General features: G+C 39.1%; 1 protein-coding gene across 3 annotated transcripts in view; it reads right to left on the reverse strand.

Annotated features, from left to right (window-relative positions):
• Positions 1–26,732, reverse strand: part of SGPL1 (sphingosine-1-phosphate lyase 1) — a 47,667-nt gene that overhangs the window by 12,375 nt on the left and 8,560 nt on the right. For 2 of the 3 annotated variants that reach the window (XM_088144364.1, XM_088144366.1), the window contains exons 2-7: positions 23,148–23,313; positions 21,335–21,402; positions 18,106–18,147; positions 15,649–15,796; positions 14,875–14,954; positions 12,875–13,003 (exon numbers count right to left, since the gene is read on the reverse strand). In XM_088144364.1, coding sequence (XP_088000490.1) covers positions 12,875–13,003; positions 14,875–14,954; positions 15,649–15,796; positions 18,106–18,147; positions 21,335–21,402; positions 23,148–23,313 — 633 coding nt within the window. The remainder of the gene's footprint in view (positions 1–12,874; positions 13,004–14,874; positions 14,955–15,648; positions 15,797–18,105; positions 18,148–21,334; positions 21,403–23,147; positions 23,314–26,732) is intronic. The other variant, XM_088144365.1, reaches the window with a different exon arrangement.

Genomic DNA, 26,732 nt, shown 5'->3' on the forward strand with positions numbered 1-26,732 from the left:
AAAGGAAATAAAAGCACAACATATAACCAAATGGTCATGTACACAAGAAAGTTGCATTAGAATATACATTTAGTTTTAGCCTCTATTTCAAAAATCTTTGTTCTAAACTAGTGTTTCTCAAACTTGGCAACTTTAAGATGTGTGGACTTCAACTCCCAGAATTCCCCAGCCAGCCTGCCTGGCTGGGGAATTCTGGGAGTTGAAGTCCACACATCTTAAAGTTGCTGAGGTTGAGAAACACTGCTGTAATGGATAATTAGTCCAAGAGAATGGGAAATAAAATTAGCGATGGATTCATTCATGGATTCAGCAATCCTAGTAAATGTCAACAAATGACATCCTGTGCCCTAAGATCTCTTTTAATTCAAATTGAGGATGCAGACATGCATAGAAAGTGCAATACAACAAAGAATTCCCAGATGGGCTGTCATCACTATACTACAAAGCCTTCTAACTTTTGTTGGGGGGGGGGACTTCTCATGTCCTCAAAAGCTCAATTTTTTGAGAAACTGTGAAAACAGCTGAGTTATTGCAAATGTGCTTCAATGGTCAATATCATAAAGGAACATATTTATCATAAACAATAATATTTATACAGCTATCTTGGAAATCAATACCTTGGATAGCCCATATAGCAGAAAAAAGGACCTGGTCTTCCTATTTATTTATTTATTTGTCATATTAATATAGCTGCCCATCTCACGAAAAAGTAACTCTGGGTGCCATACAACAAGAGTATACAACAGTTAACATATAAAAAAAATTTAAAATTTAAAAAATCACAAAGGCTAAGAGAGGACAGCAGATGTTAACAACAGTGGAGCCACCTCAGTACCTCGTTGGTCCCTTGGGGCCCCCAGGCCTGATGGCATAACCAGGTTTTGAGGGACTTCCAGAAAGTTAATAAGGATGGAACCAGCCTCACTTCAGGAAGGAGGATGTTCCATAAGGCGGGCAAGCATGGCAGAGAAGGCCTGCCTCCTGGGACCCATCAAGTGTAGCTCTCTAGCAGACGGGACCCGTAGTTTGCCTCTTCTGCCAGATCTGATGGAACAGGCAGATAGAATCGGGGAGAGGCCGTCCCTCAATAACCTGGCCGTGTCTTTGCCAGCTTCTTCCCCTACATCCAAGTTGGTCCTGCTATGTTCAGTTTTCAGAGCAGTATCCTGCTGATTGACAGACAGATGGAAGGAGTCTTGGCCCTTTTACAAAATTTCTAACGTTCTTTTGAGTTGGAAAGAATAACAAGGTAAGGATGGCATGAAGAATATGGCTTCTTGAATTTTTCCCAACCCTACAGTGGAATTCAACTCTGGGTCATGTGACCAGGAAGTAAGGGGATTTAAGAATGGAGCAATCCTCAAACTACTGTCCAACTGCCTCTTCCATAGGGATCCACAGGGGGATTTTTTTCTGAATGTTTTTCTCTGCAGTCCCAGTCCCAGCCCCAGCCCCAGAGCCAGCCTATTTCTGAACTTAACCTTTCTTTTGCTGGCTTCTTCCTCCACTCCAAATTTGGTTCCATTCAGTTTTTGGAGAATTATCCTACCGATGGACAGACAGATGGACAGACAGCTTCCAAACCTGCTCTATACAGGTTTTTTCCCAGCATTCTTTTGGGCTGGAAATAATAAAAATGGCACATACTGTAGGTACAATTAACTTGTTGCATCTCAAGAATATTGTGGCCATTTTTAAAAAAGCCGAGCAGGGCAGTTAACCATTTAGCTTTTATTTCAAAAAGTGATAAAGTGAAGAGGAGAGCCAGAAATGCATTTAAATATTGGGCATGGCTGTGAGAGCTGGACCATAAAGAAGGCTGAACGCCGAAGAATTGATGCCTTTGAACTGTGGTGCTGGAGAAGACTCTTAAGAGTCCCCTGGACTGCTAGGAGGTCAAACCAGTCAATCTTAAAGGAAATCAACCCTGATTGTTCATTGGAAGGACTGATAATGAAGCTCAAGCTCAGATACTTCGGTCACCTAATGTGAAGAGAGGAATCTTTGGAAAAGACCCTGATGCTGGGAAAGATTGAAGGCAAAAGGAGAAGAGGACGGCAGAGGATGAGATGGTTAGATAGCATCACCGAAGCAATGAGCATGAGACTGAGCAAACTCAGGGAGGCAGTGAAGGACAGGAAGGCCTGGCGCAATATGGTTCATGGGGTCACGAAGAGTCGGACACGACTTAACGACTGAACAACAACAACAAAGAAACATTTTTAGCAATGTTTTGTTGCTGGACTGATTCAATAGACAAATACTAAGAACCTGCTGCATTACTGTAGTCCATCACCTCACCTCACCACGTCCCCTTCAGGCACATTATTAAGCCAAGGAAATTGCAGACTGGATACAAAACAGGAGTCAAGACTCTTTCTAATGCCTGCTTAACACTTTTGTTTTGCAAATGACCTGTTACCTACTTGGGACCACATGAATCATTCTCACAAGGTATTTCTGCTGATTTTTGCAGTACACTGGGCTTCCAGCCAAAGCCAACTGACTCATGAGTAGCTGACAGTTTTTTTCAAACACAGATGTCTAATTCCTTCAACTAATACTCAGATCAAGAGGAAAATTCAATATATAAGCAAAAAAAGACAGATGGGGGAAATTGCTTTAACACAACACATCAAAACCCAGTGATAACCCTAAAGAAAAGAGTGATACATAACAGGTTTGCCTTAAGGCTGAATGGTGAAAGATGGTACTGTATACCCTAAAAAGAGGAATAAACAAGCTTAGAGAACAAAACTCCCATTGTGCCTCTCTCTCTCTCTGGTTGGGTTACATTCAACATCATACAAGATGTCCACGAACAAGAGTTTTCCTTACTTACTTTCCACTGGCGGTACAAATGTCTGATTCTTGAGGCACTATGACATCATATGAGTCATTCTGCTACTAATACAACTGCTATATATCTGGAATAAATCATGAAACTTTCTCTACAAAGATATTCTGTGGAATACTTCCATAACTCTGCTGCTAAACACTTGCTGCTAAGCACTGTTCAGCTGTTATTTATATATTTAGAACATTTATATCACCGCCCATGAGGGGGAAATGAGAGCTCATTCCAAATGCTCAAATGGAGACTTGGATGAAATTCGGGATAGAATGTTATGCTTAGAAATGATTTTAGATTCTCTTTTGGGGAAGGGCTGATTTTTGGCCCCAGGAGGAGAAAATTCCTGATGCCTGTAGTAGGCATGGTTCAGGAGGGTTGGGAGAAGTTAAGTCCAAATGTCTTATAGACAAAATCAAAAGCTTGAAACTCGCTTGGTAGCTAATTGGCAGCTACTCTAATGAAACTGCATCACATTCATGACCAGGGACCTCACTCTGCAACCTGGCCACCACATTTCCTGCAGCTTCCAGACCAAGGGGAGCCCCACATAGGTTGCATGTTTTTTTTTATATAATGCCCATATTCAAAAGGGAAGATTGGGATAATCCTGGTAACTACTGGTGGATAAGTTTGCTGAGCATTGTTTAGCAAATTTATGCACACCACTTGAACAACAAACTAGAGGATCAGGTACAGACAGAATCAATCCTGGGCAATGAACAGGTGGTTTCTGTCCCCATCGCTCCACCTTAGACCACGTCTTGGACCTATGACACCTCACTGAAAAATTTAGCTGCAAAAGTTTGCTGTATATGTAGTCTTCAGCTTGAAATTGAGGCAGCCCTTTGGGAAAAGTTGAGTAACACAACTATGGACAGGCATCTCCTGTTCTTACATCCTTTGGGTGGCTTTCAGAGGATCTTAATATCTTAATCTAAAGGTTTTCATACATATGGGGACTTTGGTAAATTTCCCATTAAGAACTACAGAGGGTAAAACATCAAGCCTGGCTCTGAGAAAGGCTTATATCTAAAACAGATATACAGGTGAAACTCAAAAAATTAGAATATCGTGCAAATATTCATTTATGTCAGTAAGGCAACTCAAAAGGTGAAACCAATATATGAGATAGACGCATTACATGCAAAGCGAGATATGTCAAGCCTTACTTTGGTATAATTGTGATGATTATCGCGTACAGCTTATGAAAACCCCAAATTCACAATCTCAGAAAATTAGAATATTACATGACATCAACAACACAAGGATTGGAAATAGAACAATATCGGACCTCTGCAAAGTATAAGCATGCATATGTACTCAGTACTTGGTTTGGGCCCCTTTTGCAGCAATGACTGCCGCAATGCGGCGTGGCATGGATGCTATCAGCCTGTGGCACTGCTGAGGTGTTATGGAAGACCAGGATGCTTCAATAGCTGCCTTCAGCTCCGCTGCATTGTTCGATCTCATGTCCCTCATCTTTCTTATGGCAATGCCCCATAGATTCTCTATGGGGTTCAGGTCAGGCGAGTTTGCTGGCCAATCAAGCACAGTAATCCCATGGTCATTGAACCAGGTTTTGGTACTTTTGGCAGTGTGGGCAGGTGCCAAGTCCTGCTGGAAAATGAAGTCAGCATCCCCATAAAGCTCGTCTGCGGAAGAAAGCATGAAGTGCTCCAAAATCTCCTGGTAGACTGCTGCGTTGACCTTGGACTTAATGAAGCACAGTGGACCAACACCAGCAGATGACATGGCTCCCCAAATCAACAGAGACTGTGGAAACTTCACACTGGACTTCAAGCATCGTGCATTGTGTGCCTCTCCATTCTTCCTCCAGACTCTGGGTCCTTGGTTCCCAAATGAGATGCAAAAGTTGCTCTCATCAGAAAAGAGGACTTTGGACCACTGGGCAACAGACCAGTTCTTTTTTTCTGTAGCCCAGGTAAGACGCTTCTGACGTTGTTTGTTGTTCAGGAATGGCTTGACAAGAGGAATACGACATTTGAAGCCCATGTCCAGGATCCGTCTGTGTGTGGTGGCTCTTGATGCACTAACTCCAGCCTCAGTCCACTCCTTGTGAAAGTCCCCAACACTTTTGAATGGCCTTTTTCTGACAATCCCCTCCAGGCTGCAGTCATCCCTGCTGCTTGTGCACCTTTTTATTCCACACTTTTCCCTTCCACATAACCTTCTATTGATGTGCTTTGATACAGCACTTTGGGAACATCCAACTTCTTTTGTAATTACCTTTTGGGGCTTTCCCTCCTTATGGAGGGTGTCAATGATGGTTTTCTGCACAACTGTCAGGTCAGCAGTCTTTCCCATGCTTGTGATTCCTACTGAACCAGCCTGAGAGACCATTTAAAGGCTCAGGAACCCTTTGCAGGTGTTATGGATTCATTAGCTGATTAGAGTGGGACACTTTGAGCCTAGAATATTGAACCTTTCCACTATTCTAATTTTCTGAGATTGTGAATTTGGGGTTTTCATAAGCTGTACACCATAAACATCGCAATTATACCAAAGTAAGGCTTGACATATCTCGCTTTGCATGTAATGCATCTATCTCATATATTGGTTTCACCTTTTGAGTTGCCTTACTGACATAAATGAATATTTGCACGATACTCTAATTTTTCGAGCTTCACCTGTATTTAGTGTTTTGATTTTACAGTATAATATTGTGTTAGCAATCCTAGCTTTTAGTTATCTTTTATCTCTTGTAAGTTTCAGTGGTATTATTGAAATGAGTGTTATTTTTCTTGCTTGTATTTTATGCTGGATTTGAATTGAATATATTATATATAATGACCAAAAGCTAATCTAAAGCTTATGAGAAGCAACTATATAATTATACTACATAACCAAGAATGGTCACATATATAACAAAATTCATAAGCCTTGTGAGCTGAGCTCCACAAATACTATTCAGTAAGAGTGAAAGAGCAAAATTATATTGATTCATTCTCATATATGAATAATTTTGGAAAGCTTCATTCCCCATCAAAACTCAGATGAAAATCACAGTTTTTGTTAGCAGAGCATTACTTTGTTCCCCTCCTTTTCTCTCTCGTTTTTTTAGGCGTTTTTTTTAGGTGTTTTACCCTAACCCTAACCCTGGTTGAAGCAAGACAATAACATGACATTCCCAATCTTAAGAGGTTCTTGCATGAAGAATCGATGTTATCTTATACATTATTAGCAGAAGAACCCCCAACAATTGTGAAGATACTGACAGAAAATAATATGTCACTAAAGGCAACATCCCATTAACCCAATGCTGACATTCCTCTCCTAACAATGGAGTAAAGTGTTGGATTACTGAAGTATTGTGTGCATGTTGAAAGACAAAGGTAGGCTTTATTTGAAAGGAGAAAAAATGCAAGGCATTTCCCACCTATAGCAGAGTTAGCATTTCATGTACAATGAAATCCTGTTATTTTGCCCTGTTGTGTTTAAGAAAACAACCTGACTGGTAACTTTTATGCTAGCCTTTTCCAGAAGGCCTCCTCAGATGTTTTATACTATCATTCCCTTAAGTTCCAGTGGACATAATTGATGGCTAGGGATAGTGGAAGTTATCTCTGTTAGAGCAGAAATCTTGTTAGAGGAAATTTATCATAAAGAGTCACCTGTGGTTTTAGACCATAACTCCAGCTATCCTTGGGCCAGCAGCCGAGACAGGTTCTGCTATAAATGCACAATTGAAAACAAGGAAAAGTAAAGTCCAGGAGCCACTGGCTGGGGAGGGGAGGGGGGGGAACTGTATCTCTTTCATTTCTTTCCTCTGCACGATTCTTGATCAGATTATTTTGAATTCTTCCTTTTTGAGTTAGTACCCAGCTGGGAAGACAAGAGTGCAGGAAGTCAGAGGATGAGAGAAAAAGACAATGAAAAGAATAGGAACTTATAGACTGGCTTTTTAGGTCACTTTGGTGGAAAATAATTTGGAAAGAGGCGAGTGCAGAACGCCAGGATGAGCACATGTTTGAACTACAATCATACTGCCAGGAGAGTCAGCAAAAAGCGAAAGATCAGAGTTCATATGGGAAGAGCTGCAAGGACCAAGATAAAACAGAGTTGATCTTGATCAACAAAAGCTTGGTCAACAATATTTAGGCTTTAAGGAACCATAATGTTCTTTATTACTTACACTGCAAAAGATTAACATCAGTAGCCTTCTGGAAATCAAGACCAAGCATGTTTCCTAAGAACAGGAAGAAATGATAAACTAAAAAGCAGATTTATTTGACTAGAGCGGAGAGCCATGCTGTATACTTTTAACCTCTGCAATGAGTTAGCCCTGCTCTCATATATGCAACTAAGTGGGCTCTTCTTCTCTTCTAGGGCTAAAAAGCGTAGGCAGCTGTTCTGTAAATAATATTCTGCAGTCATGAGAGCCAATAATTGTTGCAATCAGATAATTGCAACATAAGCATGTAATCCTTAAGGTTTACATCTTTATGTTTTACTGATTTTATTGTAATTTCTTTGTTTGATAGTTGTGAGCTGCCAGTCGTTGAGAGTTGGGCAAGTTTAATTATTATTATTATGTTGTTGTTGTTGTTGTTGTTGTTGTTGTTGCTGCTGCACATTCATGACCACAGCATAGATACACAATACCGGCAGAGTAAAGCAGACTTTGATCTGAACTTTTTGTTAAAAAATGCGCGTGTCCTTTGGCACTGACAAGTTTTTAAATTTTATTATTTTGCTTACTCCAGGATATTTTACACTGAAGATTCATAGTTCAACTGTAGGATGGGAATACAAATACGAATGAGACTTCTGCTGGGACTGAATTTTCTTAATCTTTGCCTGTTTTCTTAATCTTTGCCTTAATCATTGCCTTCTATGAAAATGAAGGCACAAAGAAATTTGCTCAGTGAGAAATAATGTGTTTATATTACAAGATGTTATTAATAACAGGACAAAGATAACATCTCTGGAGTCTCTTACTTCACAATGCTACATTTAATTGGTTTCAGCATCTTCAAATAAAGAGTGCAGCGATTGCAAAAACAAAATTACAAAAGCAAGGGAATGTTGAGAAGGTTGACCAAATCTGAAAACCTTTTAACCCATAATACTGATCATTTATTAGGCATGATTTATAAATTATGAGTGAAGTATCTGAACCAGTCAAATACTGTATGATTAAATGGCTGCAGAATATGGTGCACCAGTGGGAATTTCAATGTAAGAATATCATACTTATTTTGAATACTCTACTTGGAGAGAATTGGCATAAGATGCTTGAGCAATCCAGTACTATTTGCTAAAAGGAATCATTCTTTTTCTAAAAAATGTTGGGAATGTAACAAGCAGAGTGGATCCTTCTTTCATATATATTCACAAGGCTGTAAAGCCCAACAATATTGGAAAATGATTCACTGTACAATGGACCAAATTTTGAAAAATGCAATCCCGCTGCAACCTGAGATATTTTTATTAAATTTTACTAAACCATATATCCCTTCAAAATATACTGAATTGGCACTCTTTTATACATCTTTTCTTGGAAAAGATTTTTGATTCCCTCTTTGGAAGAATGGCTAACTAAATTGTGAGAGCCTGCTTTAATATCTAGAATAACTTTGTACATAAAAAGTAAATGAGACATATTAATTCGATTTTAATTGAAAACCCTTCTTGGGCTCCAATTTTCTACATGGAATTGTGCCACATCCAAGATTTGGGTTTCAGAATCCATATTTTAGCATGATGTACAATTTATAGTATTGGTGGAATGTATTATATGTACCTATAGTTTTCTTTCAACAATTTGAATAATGCTAACAATGCATTTTTAGCTTAAACCTTAGCAGAGACAAATGGATTTTGACTAGAAAATGGACATGAAATATCTCATAATGCAATAAGCTTCTAATGATGTACTGAAATATATTTGTTTTATGATATTTCAGAACTGTTGCTTATCTGCCCTATTTCTTGTACCTGATTTTCTTGCCTATAGTACCCATTTCTTATATTCCTTCAAAATATGTAACAAATGAAAAAAAATATTTAATGAACATCAAAACTATAAGATGTTGGCTCAATGGGTTTTGATGTTTGATAAATAACAATCATTTTTAACTACAATCAATACAAATTTGCAAAATTGGAATTACCAATTTAAATTATAAGGTAGCTTCTAGCTTTGTATCCTAAGCAATCTAGTTCACTCATTACGTTATGGGTGTACTAAATTTGCAAAATCGGAATCAAGAATTTAAATTATAAGAGCAGCTTGTAGCTTTGTATCCTAAGCAATTTAGTTCACCCATTATGTTATGGGGATACTGACACACCTTGCCAGCTTAGATAAAGCCCTGACATCAACTGTCAGGAGTATAGGTGATGAACAACACAGAAATCTGGATTCTTTAATTTGTATGAGAAGCAGGGACAAGTTTCAAGGGAAACACCTCTTCCTGACACCAATGCATATTTAAATATTGCACCTTCCAAAGGGTGGCATCACTGAAGTACTATTAGGTAAACATGCTGCAAACAGAAACTGTGTGTGCTATAATCAACATTTCTGCAACAGCTACAAGACAAAGTGGTAAGCAGTTGCTCTACATAAATATGATATTGCTCTGTGCACGAAATGAAAGAAGTTTCTTGCTCCATGCACTGAAGAAAGACCTACCACCTATGAAGTTCAGCCAGGATATTTGAGGCAGGTCATTTAACTTGATCCTGGTTGATAGGCATCTTGAAGTATAAATAGGACATATGGTTGGTGCATCTGTCAGCCCCACCAGGTAGACCAGACCAGGAAATCAACTCTACAAGAAGGCTAAAACTATCTTTACTGAGATTGTCTATAATAACAGAATCTTGCAAGTCTAATTGTGCTGGACCTCCTCCCTCTTTTTATATTCCAGTGAATCAGGGCAGCGTCTGCCTGAGCCATTTCCAAATGTTACTTTGCTTCTCTGGACTTAAAAAAAATATATTTCATCCCTTTGTCTAGGTAACAGTTCTTGCATACTTCCATCAAGGTCATCTTCCTCATTGTCCATAGAACCTCACCCCTCTTTCCCCTCTTCTCTACATAGCTTATGCACCAACATAACTTCCCCTGGTCACTGCCATGCCTGACTTCAAGCATGGCATGCCTGCCCAGCCTATCTAGCCCTCTCCCCCAACTTTCCCATGTCTTCTTAATGTTGTCCCACAGATCCATACCCACCCATCCCTCCCTATCTCTCTGCAGTCATCATGACCCTTCCTTCCCCACCACCACTCCCATGCACCTCTCTGAGGAAACCATCCTACTTCTCCACAGTTGCAGGCTACTGACTTCATTTTTCCTCACTGCCCCCCACCCCAAATAGCTCTGGAGTTCTTCAGATCCATGAACAGGCCGAACTTTCGATTCATGCACTGATCACCCAATCCTGCCCGTGGCAAACATTTTGCAGTTCCCTACATATGAAGAAAGACCTATGAATGATAACCTCCAAATTATATTCAGATATAACCATTCAAGAATGGTTATTAAGACCCCTAAGCTAAGAGATATAGCCTTGTAACCCTTCACTTCTAAATGACTGAAAACAGACTATGAAACCTCTTCAAAATATCAAAAAGTTATATGTGTTATCTAAAAAAAATTAGTGGCATCAAGAATGGATGAACACAACATTTAATTGAAATACCTTTCTGGAAGGAGATAGATCAATAGGGATGACCATACTGAATGCATAATGTGGTTTTTCAGATTCCCATGGTATATCATTGATGTACTATGTCAATTTCCCATTTTAATTAACACCTTCCAAGCCCATCTACTAAATTTCATTCATAAATAAATAAATAAAGTCAAGCCAGCCAAATGATGGCATTTAGATTGGCTCATCCAAGGGACTTAGTCTACCCACCACAAGGCTTTGTCATCACCTCCAAAATGCCCTGAATTACTTAGTGACCCACACGTTATAATTTTTTTCTTCTACGATTACATGAAACATCAACAAACTGTTTAATGCATGTTCTGTTTTCAAATCATCTTTCCCTTCTTGGCTTACTAATTTCCTTTCATAAATATCTTACATCAGTTTGGATCTGAAGTTTTGATTGAGGATCTCTGGCAAGTTCAAGGGAAACTCCTTTTCCTATCTGCATAATTACCTGGATTCACCCAACTTACTAAGACTGAAATAAGGACAGCGGCTGGAGGGTTCTTGCATTGCCATTTCTCCTTGCAAGATTATAATCCTGTATTTAATAAAACATCTAAGGTGCAGCATCTCTACACATTCCTCCACAAATGATCCCTTTCCCAGGAGCCGTGAAAAGGCCAAAGAAGGGGAAAAGGGGTCTGTCTAAGAGGGGAGGAAAGCCATCCAGCTCTGCCATTTAGTGGTTAAGATACTGGGCTAGAAACCAGGAGACCGAGAGTTCAAGTCCCACCTTAGGCACAAAGCCAGCTGGGTGACCTTGGGTTGGTCGCTCTCTTTCAGCTCTAGCAAGGAGGCAATGGCAAACCACCTCTGAAATCTTGTCAAGAAAATTGCAAGGACTAGTCCAGGCAATCTCCAGAAGTCAACACTGACTTGAAGACACACATATACACAAAAGAATCATCTCACAGGAAATGTGAGCCATTATAGAAAGGTCTGCTCATACAGCAAGGCACAGAATAATTACCAACAGAAAGAATTATTAAGTGTTACACACAAGGATGTATTACATAAGATAAGTTATTTATTGTGGCTTTCCTAAGGAAAGCTGAGAACTGTGCTAGGTAAAAAATGTTCCTTCCTAAGGAACATTTACCTCTTCTATCCCTCACAAAATTATAAATTCCAAAGTTCCCAGGAAAAAAAGGAATAATTGCCAAATCCCTTTAAGTCAACAATACAGATGGCGGGACTAATTTCAGAATGTCTACCTAACTGACTATATAGACCACAGGGGGAGTTGAAGAATGTATTAAAAAACAAAATCAAAACGCTGATTTTTGCACTGACAATGTTCAGATCCAAGAGAAGCTATATTTTATTTCCATAGAGTTAGTAGTGTAAGACTATCCTATGTAGAATTTGGGATATTTGAAATCACCTTCACAGTCTGCTTAGAATGGCTTAATTCAGTTAAGCAAAGGCACAAACATCTCAATTATCTACTTCCTACTGAAATGATTACCCCAATTCCATAAAACCTTTCAACATCCTGAGAGATTTACCACATACATCTTCCTCTGCTCTCCTAACACAGACAGAAAAGGCACGTTTCAACCTTGATTCCCCTTTCTTCAAAAAACTAGACATCCACAACTTTAACTATTATACTAATTTTAAGGATGGCAGAGAGTATTTTTGCAAGCCACATATGTTCAGTATATTGATTTCTAATCAGCTATGACCCTAAAAGAGAGCCAGGTTGATCGTGGTTAAGGCATCAGGCTACAAACCGGGACAGCATGAGTTCTAGTCCCACCCTAGGCACAAAAGCACTAGGGCCAGTCACTCTCTCTCAGCCCTAGGAAGAAGGCAAGGGCAAAACATTTTTGAAAATGCTGGCAAAGAAATTTCAGGGAGTTGTCCAGGCAGCCACCAGGAGTCAACACTGACTGGGAGGCACCAAAAGTAAAAAAAATTAAAAAGGGCACTAACTAGCTCAGCAGTTTGCAGGTTGGAAGAGACAACAATTAACATTCCTGCATATCCACAATTAAGCTACCTTTACACTTTGATATTTTTTTTGCCAATTCTTTAGTTGCTGCAATACAGGCTGCCCAGAAGTATGGTGCACAACCAGTTTGTTAGAGAATGTTTCCAAAAACAGGTTTCTGAACTGTCATTATATGGTGAATTCATTCACTCAGCCAAAAGAATTCAGGATACAAAGGCCGGAAGTTTTCCAGGTTACTTTCAAACAAGCCCTGGAAAATACACAAATGTCTCTAATGGATCATTTAAAATGTAAACTTAAATCCATGTTGTAGTTGCCCTAAAGATAAGCAGACAAGGTTAATTTGGAAAAACATGTACTGTTACTTACTGTTCCACATGAATTAGGTCCACCATGAAAAAGCTTGCAAGTCATTTTCACAACCTCCGCTTCCATCTTCCTCACACCTGGGAAGATATCTGGATGAAGTGGATTAGTCCATGCAAACTCCTCATAAACCTTGAAGGAAGAATAATAGTCCCTTGAACTATGATACCACCTGCATTCCTTCCCTCCATAACTTCTTCTCCTTCATAAAGCTGTTATTGTCCACTTACGTATAGAATAAAGCAACCTCTTTTCATTTTCAGTCCACAAAGAATTACAGAATTTTGTGAAATCTAGTGAGGACATTCAAGGATTCTCTCTTGGGAAACTTCTTCCTCAGATGAATGTTTCAAACCCTCACTGACCACATCACCCACATGTTAATGAATAATAATTAATAATCATTTGTCAGACAGAACTAAACAATTCCCATTAACAAAACCATGTTATAACTGTGAATAATTTCATGAATGATTTCACAGGTGCTTTTTAATGGACTAAAGCATATAAATTCAGAGCACAGGTCCAAATGAAATTTATCTTAGGCAGCTCAGGATATGGTGTTACTCACCTGTCTGACCTACACCGGTATCTCCTTTCCCTTTCACGGCCACCTGCCTTTCAAAATAGAATACCTTCCAACACAGATGTGCTGAGTTCCTAAGCAAATACTACACCCCAGTGAGAAAAGTGTGGAAAGCAAACTAACGTCAATCTCAAACAGCTGGGATGAGATTAGCTTAGAATAGAGAGGGTGCTTAATCTTCTCCCTTTCTTCTGCTTCTCTCGGTGCTGCTAAACACATATAAATACACACACTTCCTCGTGTCAAGTCTAGATCTGCCCTTGTAAATATGCCCCAAGCACTCCTGGGCAAGAAGTATTTTAAGGGGATCTTGAATCAACTAGCAGAAAAATTGAGCTCTCCTTCTCCCAACACTTCACTACTTTAAGAACCGGTTCCTGAGGTGGTCTTCTTCAATTTTTTAAAGCCCATCAAGATTTTGTTGACGCTCCATGGCATGCTACAAGCATATGAAACTTAATAAAATGGTCATCTATGATACTGCTATCTGGATCTTTACATCACAATCATATTCTCCACTTCCTTTCTCAGACTCTTCTACAGGCTACCTGTCATCACAATGCTGAAATAGCACACTATTACTTAATCATTTTAGGATGGGGAAAAACTGCAACCCTTCAGTGATTGTTGGACAGCAAGATTCATCTGATGGGGTTGATGGGAGTCCAACAGCATCTGGAGGGCTGCAGTTCCTCATTCCTAACCCTAGATTTTATGCAGGGACCATTAGTTTAAGCAATTTGAAGATATGAGGCATTAATAAAAAAAATTTGAAGGGCACAAAAATATGTGAAGGTCCCTTACTACTTGCCATACTGTCTTTCAGGAAGAGGAAACCATTGTTTTTGGTTATTCCACACCTCCCCCCCCCCCAAAAAAAACCCTCTGTTTGTGGCTCTTCTCTGGTTACCACTGGCTTCAGTTTAATCCCAACTAAAAAGAAAGTTGGAAAAATACAGGACCGGACTGTTTCAAATAAGAGAATAGAGTTTACAGTGATATGTCAATAAAGACACAAAGTAGTTAATTATTCAGCACTGTTATTTTCTTTACATCTATTGCTGGTTTTAATAAAAAAAAAGTCTTTGAATAAGTCTCAGGAAAGGAACTAACATTGAAATCACTGAACCTATAAAGTATGGTTTTTATTTGCTTTTACTTTTCTGGTATTTCATCTCAATTACTTTGTGTCTTTTGGCCTGGAGTTTTATGACTGTTATTATATTAATATTTTTAACCATACCATGGAGGCTTTACTATTTTTCTACATTATGTATCATATAAGCCATCAAGAGTTTTTGGACTGCAGTGAATATAAATGCAATCAATCAATCAATCAATCTCATTTGGAATGTACTTTAATTACACATATGCATTACACAAGATAGAATTCTCTACTAGTGTCGTGCTATATTACCTTAACAAGCAGATTAACAAGTTTCTCTTCCCCACTGTACACTGTCCCAGATGTTTTGCCATCTTCCCACTGTATATTACCTAAGAACACAGAAAAAATATGCTGACTCATCATATTTAAAAGCTCTTTGAAAATCAAAACTGTATTTTGTTTCTTGTTCACATTATCTTAGTTGGTAATGACCAGTCAGTTTGCCATGCTGATTCTTGCTATGTTTGCAAGAGAAGCAGCTTGAACCTAGGTAAACCAATTTAACATGTATACATTTCTGAAAATGTTGTCAACTACTGAGCTGAAACAAAAAGTCTGCTCTTCTGGGTTTTTAAATTACAGTTAACCATGCAATGCCCAGCCATGTTTAGAGCTGGCAGCTGGAATCCATAAAAGTTTGGGGGCATATTTCTACAGCACATATCTACATCTTCAGCATGCAATTAACAGGGTTCCTTTTCACAACTAGCATTGGGGAGAGGCAAGGAAGAGTAATCCACTTTACATTCTGAAGCACTTCAAACAATGATAAAGGATCACTTTCAGAAGGTATCAGACACTATGAGAGACCTATCCAGCCAAGGAGGCTTGTTATCAGTTGGGAAGGTCACAGGTGGTAGCTGAACTGCACAATGGAACTCACCATCTTAGCTTTTTTGACACCCCCTAAGGCCTTGTATCAGTTATCAAGCAACACCACCTCTTTCCTCATATTCAGATCTATAATCACAGGATTAGCTAAGGAACAGATTTTCACATTCCAGGAGAAGGTCAAGGCCATACCCAAAGTGCTGTACTCTTTCATCTTCTTCAACAATTCTGGCTGGCTGAGACCTTTTGCTGGTAGGCTTGTGATGTAATTCTTCTTGTGTTGCAAAAATGGCAGCTGGGAAGACATATCATCCAAAGTCTTGTATACCTGTTGCTGTATCTATAAATGGCAAAAGAGCACATGTAAAACTCCCAATAAAGTGAATCTTTTAAAATCAAAGGCACCCTTTAACTGCAAATCTTTTGTTAAAAACAGCAATCCTAAACATTACAGGTAGTCCTGGACTTACGACCACAATAGGAACTGGAAAATTCATCATTAAGCCAGGTGGTCATTAAGTGAGGCATCACGTGATCGCACCTGATTTTTTTACTTTTTTGCAGCCAACATTAAGCAAGTCATCACAGTTGTTAAATGAATCACAGTTTCCCCATTGATTTTGCTTGCCAGAAGCCCCCTGAGAAGATTGCAAATGGAGATCACGTGACCCCAGAATGTTGCAACTGTCATAAATACATGCCAGTTGCCAAGCACCCAAATTTTGTTCACATAACCATAAGGATTCTGCAATGGTCGTAAGTGCAAGAACCAGTCATAAGTCACTTTTTTCAGTGCTGTCATAACTTTGAACAGTCAGCTGAGGACTACCTGTAATGCAGTTCTCCAGATTTGTTGCCTACAACTCACATAATTCCAAGCTATTATAGTTACTGGCCATCTTGAATGAAATGGGAACCACAGTCCAGCCGTAATTCAGGACATCAGTTTGGAAAAGGCCATTTCAAAACAGGTATCAATATGAAACTTGAGTCCTGGATTTTAGCATTTAGGATTTTTGTTATACTTTTTTATTTATTTATCTGATTTATATGACCACCCATCTCAAGTACATACGTCTAACAATATTAAAAGTAAATTTTTCTGCAGGCTGTGGAAGCTTTCTGAGAATTTCTCTGTATTCTCATGTTTATATGAAAGTCCACAATATTATTATTGCATCCCAGACTTAACTATTGTTGATAAGACAGACAAAAAAGTCTGGATAGTGGACACTGCAAAACCTTGAGACAGCAGAATAGAAGAGAAAGAACCGAGGTGCCTTAGGTGTAATCCGAAAACGTCTGGAGCACCACTTGAACACCATCAGCATTGAGAAAATCACCATCCATCAATTGCAGCTTTACTTGGAACAGCGCATATCCTGTAACAATACCTTTAACACCATCGAACAACATCTGCCTATCCCAGGTCCTTGGGAAGGACTCAATAGGTGGATAAAAATGCCAAATCCAGTCTAAACATCTGGCTGACTGTGCAACAACAACAACAACAACAACACATTTATATGCCACCCGACTCTCAGTGACTCTGGATGGTTCACAATTTTTAATGCCCTTTACACCTGTGGATATTTCATGATCAGAGACTTTCTGCAGAGCCTCTGATCTCAGGAAATATTCTGTGCATATATAAAGATGTACAAATCCCCATTCACATCTGTCACGACATATGTGGACCTTAAGAATAAGGAACATGATCTCACTGTTTCCCACTCATGTGTTCAATTATTGTGTAATTATATGCAATAAATACAATTAAATATACAATTATATAGTTAATAAATATAACTGAGTATCTCTGTTGCATAACAAAGTTTTGGGTAATATATTGAACTTTTCCTCTAGTAAGATTAGTTTTTTTCTATTGCTTCCTGATAAAGCAGAAGCGTACATATTGAATATACTAGAGTAACCTGAAATGTAAGTCAGAGATCTCTGAAGCCAAACACTCTTCCATATTCATATACCTTCTTGACTGCAGCTCAGGAGAGAAAATCTATACAAGAGATATAATCATCTCTCTGTTCTAGTCTAATTTTTTTTAAAAAAAGATATCCTTTCCAATACTGTTCTCTTAAAAGCAGACCTAAATTATTTCTCAGCATGGAAGAAGACTGAAAAGGCTAAACAGCCTGCAAATCCTCAGCACTTCCCAGCATATACTTCACCCAGTCTTCAGCATATTTCCTTCAAGAGCTTTCCAAGTGTTAGAACTCCTGATCTTGGAAAGAGACCAGGGATGGGACAGGGTCCCCCCAATAGAGCACCCTCTTAGATCAGAGCCCTGTTTCAGCTGAGCAAAAAGTAAGAAATCCTTATCTTCTTGAAAGCTGTCTGAAGAATTCGAGAACTTTATGGTTTAAACCCATAAAACAAAATCATCCTTTTGCTTTACAGCAACGCTGACAGTAAGCTTTTTTTCTTACATTAAAAGAGTACAACTTTTAATGTAGTATATTTTGTTGTACATGCCAGCATGAATGTGTTTCCTTTTCTTGATGCTGAAAAGTTTAGGCATGGTAGCAACAAAACTGCATAACATGCAATTTGATAATTATGTAAAGGTTCAGGAAGGATTTTATAGCTGAGTTACTTAAAGAAGAAAAATATATTCCGCAGAATTCCTACCTTCCAAGAAATCATACGTTGTTCTTTTTCTTTTCCTGTACACTGAATCAATAAAATGTTTAAAAAATACGCCAATCAATGATTATCTCACTTAAAAGTATGCAACGTGAAATGAAATGAAATTTCTTTATTGCAGCCTTTGAACAGCATGAAATTAGTTTAAATTAGCTGTTCAGAAGTTATACCTGGAAATTATTTGATATTTTTCTATGATGCTTCAATGTTGTTCAAAACAATGTTGTTTTGAAGTTTATATGAGCCAGTCCAAATGCTAGCAGTAGCTGGAGCAAATCCAGACACTCCTGGATGTGATGGATTATCCAGATGCATTTCAGCTGGATTTCAGGTCAGGTCACCAACAGAAAAAAAACTCTAGTTGCCCTGATGGACAATCTGTTGAAGGAACAAAACAGGGATGTCCCTCCTGTTTCTGGATTCCATGGTAGCTCTTGATACCATCAATCAGGGTATCCTCCTGGATCGCTTGGGAGAGCTGTTACTGTTACCTTCCTGGCAAGTTCTGGGGGGGGCAGGATACCACAGAATATTATACTACACTCCAAGTTTTTCAGTACCTATATGAAGCCACTGGGAGAATCTTCAGAGAGTGTGAAACTGGGTGCCATCTTTATATGGATAATACCCAGATATTTTTGTCTTCTCCATCTTCTTCAGGTGGGTCAGCCTCCATAGTTGGCTTCTGCTTGGACTGAATTGTGGTCAGGATGAGGTATAATAGGCTAAAGCTGAATTCAGACAAGTCAGAAAACTTGGTGGTTGAAGAAAAAACTCTCCAATTGGAGAGGGATTACTAGCTCTGGATGGGATTGCCTTCACTCTGAAAGAACAGATTCACATCCTGGGGGTGCTTCTCAATTTCACACTATTCCCCAATGCCCAGGTGATTCTAATGACGATTAACATCTTCTTTCAGCTGCATTTCATTTCCCCTTCCTGGATAGGGCTGACTTGTCATCCATGATTCATACTCTGATTACCTCCCAAACAGATTACTGCAGTCCACTTCATGTGAGGATATCGTTGAAGGAAATGAGGACATTGCAATGAGTCCAGAATGCTGTGGCCAGGTTTTGATGGGTCTTCCTTGTGACACTTATCCTGGCCCAGGTGCACTGGTTTCACATTGTCTTGAAGGCCAAATTTAAAGAGCTTTAATATATAGATCCCTTTATGGTTTGGGTCTTGCATTGCCAAATGGAATGACTTCCACATTACATTATATATTATATTAATTATATGTATTGTGTTATATTACATTACATTACATTACATTACATTACCAAGGAAGGACTCCATTAATCCTCTATAGTGTTATTACTGATGCCACTAGCTAAAAACTAGAGCGGGGCCTTCTCAACAGCAGCACCATAACTGTAGAATTCCCTACCCCTCGCTGGTTGATTTTAAGAAATAATCTATTTTTATGAGCAAGCCTTCCCTCTTCAAACCTAGCATTTTATCTTTAAGACTTATGAAGAATAGATATTTTGGACGTTTTCATGTGTTTTTAATTGCAATTATTTAATGTTCTATTGCTTTATCTGATATGACTGTCTGATGTTTATTACATTTAGTGCTTTTCAATATTCAATGGAAACCAACATAGGTGGCATCCCATGAGCACGTGGTGTAAATTCAACACTCAATCAATAAGCAAGTCTGTGTTCCTTCTTTTGCCATCTTCTGTATGAACGCTCGGAGATCTTCAAGGAGCCCTCTGAATCCCTTACCAATAAAGCAAACCATATGAAGATGCAGACATGGAGTAAGTACAGTAATACCTCGGTTCACAAACGCTTCTGTTCATGAACAATTCAGTTCACAAACAGCACCACTCGCAAAATTTTGCTTCCGTTCGCAAACTCCGCATCGGGTGACGAACGCGACCCACGGCCATCTTCCCTGCTCTGACACGTGGTTGTGGCTTCCTGTAGGCGAGGGGGACTCTCCCTCCAAACAATAACCGCCTCCCCACCCTCCTTCCTGTCCTCCACGCCAGAAGTCGCCTCAAGCAAGGTTAATGTTCTCTCTCTTCATACTGTACTGTACTTTGTTTCATATTTTTGTGGTTTTAAAAAAAAATACATATGGTTCAGAATGGATTAACCTTATTTACATTGAACCTTATGGGAAAATTTGATTCGGTTGGCGACCAAAATTGGTTGGCGACCACATTTGTAGGGGTCAGAACGGATTAACCTTATTTACATTGAACCTTATGGGGAAATTTGATTCGGTTCACAACCAATTCGGTTCACAACCAGAATCATGGAACAAATTAAGTTCGTGAACCGAGGTACTACTGTACTGTATTATTTAGTAAGGCTATTAAGGAGAAAGGAAAGAATCAATGGTGAATTGAATTTTACTTGGTTTTAAACTGGCTATGGAGTAATACTTAAAATGCAACGCTATTGCACTTGAGCTAAACATTTATGTCTAAAATGGAACGGAATTATAGGTAATTCTTGCTTTAATGACAATTGGGACTGGAATTTAGGTCACTAAGTGAATCATCACACAACTGCTTCACTTAGCAACTGTAATCCCAACACTCCTGCATTCTGCAGCTTGCAGAAGGAACGAGAGGCACCAAAATGGGGAAGGAACAAGAGGCATGGCTTGGAGAACAGCACAAGGCAATGAAGGCCAGCGATGTGGGGCTTGAGGTGGCATTTCTCAGTAGCGGCACTGAGGCTGAAGTCAAGGCCTTGGGGTGGTGGCAGATGGCTGAGAGTGCTAAGGGCCTTGGGTCTCTACTTCAACCCCTTGCTGCAGCCAAGTGCCACTGTGCAGGGCAGCCAAAAGGAGATAGATGTGGGGGGGGGAGATAGGCGGGTAGGGGAGTTGCAGGGCCCCTACAGTCATAGGTATGGGTGGGCACCTGAAGTTTGATCATGTGACCGCAGGGGTGCTACAATGGCCTTATCTTTGGGCATGGGTCATAAGTCCATTTTTTCAGCACCATCATAATTTCGGATGATCGCTGAACAGATGGTCATTATGCGAGGACTACCTGTATATTTATTAAATTTGTATGCCGCCCATCTCCCCTGGCACGAGGGAGACAAGTTTATACGTTTATGTGTTTAAAACACATGTTTATGTTTTAAATATTGTTCTTTTGCTTCATTCAGCATTGGTAGATCAACTGATATCCAAACTATTCTCAAAATATCTTAAACTTACTAAGTGTCTTAAAACTTACTATATGACCAATGATGGGCAGTCTGCGTATAATTCTGAAGAACCCTTTTTTTAATCGTGAAGTTAAACCTAAGGAGAAAAAAAGAAAAAGATTTTAATTAAAAAAAAAAAGTTTTCCAAAAATAGTTCCTAGCCCCACAATATAAGATGTCTAAAACCTCCACAGAAATTCCTGATGCTCTCCTTAAAAAGGGTGGGTACATGCTAAAAACCATATCATGGAAACTGGCTTTTTTCTTCTTTAGTTTAACTTGGAACTTGCATATGAGCAGTTCATGATCTGTTCCACAGTCAGCACCCGGCCATGTCTTTGATGCCATAACTGAGCTTATACCTCCTTGTAGCAATAATGTAGTCAATACATAGATGTTTATGCACCTAAAGTAATTCCATCTTAATACAGCAAATACTTAAGAGTTATGTCATATATAATCATCAACTGGAATGAGCATAGCTAATTTCTCACACTGAATGATACTGTCTGTATTCTGTCCTTATGAACAATGTTGATGTTAAAGTATATTTAATAAGCACATTGTCTTAACATACAACGTTTACATTTACCTCTATAGTTGAAGATACCCAGTACAAAGACTGACTTTGGCTTTCCCTTGTCCCTCTGGAGTGGTTGCAAAGAAAAATATGACTAGTGGAAACAAGCCATTTTCAAGATGTTTATGAACGTGGGTTATTTTCAGTAACTATAGTTCAAATTAGCCACATTATAAGGTTTGCAGCACATGAAAACTGCTGTTAATCAAAAAATTTAAATGAAAGACACACAACATGAAACCATTTGCAGCCCCAGAGTATCTCCAAATAGTCACTGCAGAACCATTCTTAGTGTAAGAGAAGGGGGGAAATATCAAATAGAAAAGTACAACCACTATAACTGTATTCCTTTAATTCAGTGTCATTTAGATTAACCTCGGCTTGTCATGTTCTCAAAACAGATCTATCTTCAAAGTGCCAAAAAGGTCTTTAAAAGAATTATCAGCCCTTTAAAAAGGAATTCACATCAGAACCATACTGGGCAAACTATATGTAGAGAGGAGGGGGGAGAGAGCGCACACCCATGCATCTAGAGTTGCATTGGTGAGATGGATGGTCATATAAATCAATATGTGAGTGAGTGAGTGAGTGAGTGAGTGAGTGAGTGAGTGAGTGAGTGAATGCCTGGCACTTTGAAGATGAGTCTTTCCTTTTTTACAAATGAAAACTAGAGCTGAGTCTCCTTTAACGTTCTTGTTGTCAAAACCCATACAAACTGTGGCTAGTGGAAACAAGCCAATTTCAAGATGTTTATGAACGTGGGTTATTTTTATTAGCTATAATTCAAATTAGCCACATTATAAAGCTTGCAGCACACAAAAACTGCTTTTAATCGCAAAGAATGAGGGAGCCCGAAGCTCATCCAGACTTGGTCTGTGCTTAACCTTATGGCCAAATGCTACGATGGCCTTGGGAATCAATTAAAAGGGGTTTGATGAAAATTTAAGTCTCGTTTTCTTTCTACTGTTTAATTTACTACTATACTTTCTAATCATTTGTTTACCACAAGGGCTAGCAATGTATTATTTGAAACAGAGTGGAGCCATACTTCAATAAAACCTGGCATGTATATGCGTATGTGCATATGTCTGGGTGTTCCTGTCTTGCTATTTCGTATCTGTTTAATTCTGGGATTGAGCTGGATTGAAGGAATTACTGAGGTGCAGAAACCATGCGTGAAGATCAAAAACAGAACACTATTACGATACTCCAAAGCATTAGGCAGTGCTCCACTCCTCACATGAGGTCGACGTGACTCTTACTTTCTGGCTGGAAGAGAAACATGTATATCTTCACAATCAGCAAGGTAGCAGCAATTGAGGACGCGATGAGTTGCCAGGGCTCCAGCCCAGAACACTTTTCATTCACCACATTTCTTGTTTGGTTTAAATACTGCAGGAAGATTTGATGGTACAGAGTAAGAGCATCCTGGAAAAGAGGACAAACCATAAAACAGAGAGTGAGACCAACTGTAAATGAATAAACTTACACACAAATTGATTTCTTAAAAATCTTTCTATGTGGCTTCCTTAGGCAGGCAAAATGTTGCTTTTAAGAAAAGTGACTGCACAGAAGCAGGAAGTTATCTGGTAGGAGCAACAGTTTGTCCCAGGCAAAAGGCACTTCCAAGTAACTAAAGCTCATGTGGTGGTTATGCTCAGGAGCTTTTGGGGAAGAACCCCCATCAGCTCACGAGCATATACAAGGAAGGCAACCCTTAACTAAAACGTTTGCTTGGACCCAGAAATGCAACAGAAGTCTGCAAAGCTGTAAGAACCTTTATATCACATCCATTTGGGAGAACTTTCATAATGGCAAATATGCTTTCTTTTGCCTTCTATAAAGCAAGGCCCTTAAGTTAACTTGCCAAAACAAGTTCAGCCCTTGGGCCTCAAAAATACAATTTAGTGTTTAAGATCCAACTTTGAGAATATGCACTCCTCCTACTTCCTTTAACATAATTTTCTCTCATTCAATCTCTTAATGATTTGCACTGATGACAAGCCCACTGAACACTGTCAACAGTTTCTAAGGTCACCAAGTCAGAACCCAAAGCAGGTTTGCAGGCACTGCTCAGGAATGATCATGATCAGCACCAGCAACCAACAGAATTATCTTTCTTGCTATGTTGCTTCCTGCACTTGGCACTGAAGGACACAATGGCACTGAATCTGAAGGTTCCGTACAATCCTCATGACAAATGGCCATTAACAGGTCTGTCCTTTTCCATGCAGTGGTTAGGCTCCCTAAAGGTCTTGTCCATCAAGTATAATCAGGAAAAACAAAACAAAGATGGAACTCTTGGCCAAAGGATCCTCAAGGAAATACCTTAATACGGTGTTTTTCAACCTAAGCAACTTTAAGACATATGGATGTCAACTCCCAGAAATCTCCAGCTAGAATAGTGGAATTCTGGGAGTTGAAGTCCACATGTCGTAAAGTCACTGAAGTTGAGAAACACTGCCTTAATTGATAGGAGTATAAAATCAGAAGCACCTCATTGAAGCATCAGAAAAAAGATTTATTTATGAAAGTGCCCTCTCCTCAAGGCAGACATTAGCAGAAAGGTACAATAAAGCTATCATAAAGATAGGTAAAAGTTGTACCATTCAGCAAAAGATAAATTTAAAAGTGAAAATACAGTAAAAAGTAAAGTGTCCTTCAAGTTTAACTTAATTCCTCGTAAGAGTAAGGATGCATCCACCCATGTCATTTTCTAAATAACAAGACAGTCTCACCTCTCTTGGGAAGGGCTTCAACTGGGGTGTTGCTACTTAAAAGGACACCTTGGGTACCCACCAACCTAACCTCTTTAGATACAGAAAATTTAGAAGGATTGCCAATGTCATGTAGAGGCACATTCATTATAAATTAAGCAATTCCTTGCACCAGTTATCCTTGAAAGCTGGTTTGTAGATTTCAAATTCTTGAATAATTATCACACCTGCATACAAGCTTTGAAGGCACTAGAGAGTGTTAAACCATCAATTTTATTATGTTGCTGACTTAAGGATGCTAACACAAGCATCCAGAATACAGGTAGTCCTTGCTTAACAACCATTCATTTAGCGACAGTTCAAAGTTATGACAGCGCTAAAAAAGTGACTAATGACCAGTGCCCACGACTGTCGCAGCATCTTGGGGTCACGGGATCACCATTTGCAACCTTCCCAGCTGGCATCTGGCAAGCAAAATCAATGTGGAACTGTGGGATTAACTTAATGACCATGTGATTTGCTAAACAACCACATGATTCATTTAATGACCATGGTGATTCACTTAATGACCACCATAAAAAGGTTGTAAAATTGGGTCCAGTCACATGATGACCACTTAACGACCATGATGATTCACTTAACAACTGCTTAACAACCGCATCGCTTAGTGACCTAAATTCCAGCCCCAAATGTGGTCATTAAGTGAGGACTACCTGTATACTAAATGCACCACAGTTTTCCCCAACTAGGTGCTCTCCAGATGTATTGCAATACAAAGCTCATTATCCCTAGCCAACTTAGGTGAAAATGATAAACGCTGAGCCTCAACACATTTGGAAGGCAGATGGGTGGAGAAGGCTAGAAATCCTCTTTTTGTGAGAATATAAGCAGGCTGTCAAAAAGCGTCCTCAATTATCACCTAAATGAACATTAATCCAAACCAAACAGCCTCAATGTTCTTAGCAGAAAGTGGCTGCATTATCCCTTCAATTATTCTACATTAGAGCTGGATAAGAATGAACTTTTCCCATGGAAGTAATCCTCTAGTTTTCATAAATGCTGTACACAATGACTTCAACCCTAGATAACACTGATAAGCATTGCAAGATGTTTTGCATGACCCTGAGGTCCAACAGCAACTCTGAAAAGTGTAGTTTCTGAAATTAAGCTTGCTTTATTTACTATCATTATACCCTGTAAGTAAAATGAAAAAGTACTCTACTGCAAGAATTGTGGTACATGAAAATTATTTCCAAGATCATTTTCAGGGCTACATGAGCTTCAATAAAAGCAGATCTATAATTTTCCATCTCTGTAGTCATACAGTTAACCTTTTAAGACCATAAACTATTCCCCCAGCTCTATTTTATCCAGCTCACAGGAAAGCTATGCTCCAGAAACATACATTGGTGCTGCTGCACTCTACTCTTCAAACCTGTTCTTCAACTTCTAGCTGACTTAAGCTCATTTTAAAGCAGGTCTTGCCAAGGTGTGGTATTCTGCATTAATTGGGATCTGCACAAGAAAATGGATCTACAACTTTCTTCAAAAGCATGCCCTCCAAATGTGCTGAACTACAATTTGCATCGTTTCCACACAACATGGCCAGCAGCTGAAAATGATAGGAACTGTAATGCAATGCGTTTGGAAGGAATCAAGACAAGGATGGTTGGACAGAGTTTCATTCCACGCAGGTTCAAAGTTGATCCCCTTGGTATTATGGAAAGTCCACGTCAACTACTACATTTTAAACCTCTACACCTTCTCACAGGACTGGCCAGGCTTTTTGTCAAAACTGATGCAGAAAGAAATAACATTTAACTGTACAGTAAGAAGTACACCCATCTGTAAGCAGCTAAATTAGATGAGACAGTAGGCAAATATTTCTCATTAGGGATAGGACTATTAATTTCAGTATTTATATTTATATTAACAAATGGGGCTTCATTACATTTTGTTTCACCAATTAAGCACTAATGATCAATATAATAATAATGATGATGCTTGATTTTGGCTGCTGAAAAACAAGCTATTCGAACTGATGCAATCAAGGCCAGAATTGAAAAATCATCAAATGATTCAAAGTGCAGATTGTGCAAAGAAGCAGAACAAACAGTAGATCACATGCAG

Source organism: Python bivittatus, unplaced genomic scaffold (assembly GCF_059951505.1).
Source record: "Python bivittatus isolate LINGU-HERP-01145 unplaced genomic scaffold, Pbiv_v1 ctg000400_np1212, whole genome shotgun sequence".
NCBI classification, from domain to species: Eukaryota; Metazoa; Chordata; class Lepidosauria; order Squamata; family Pythonidae; genus Python; species Python bivittatus.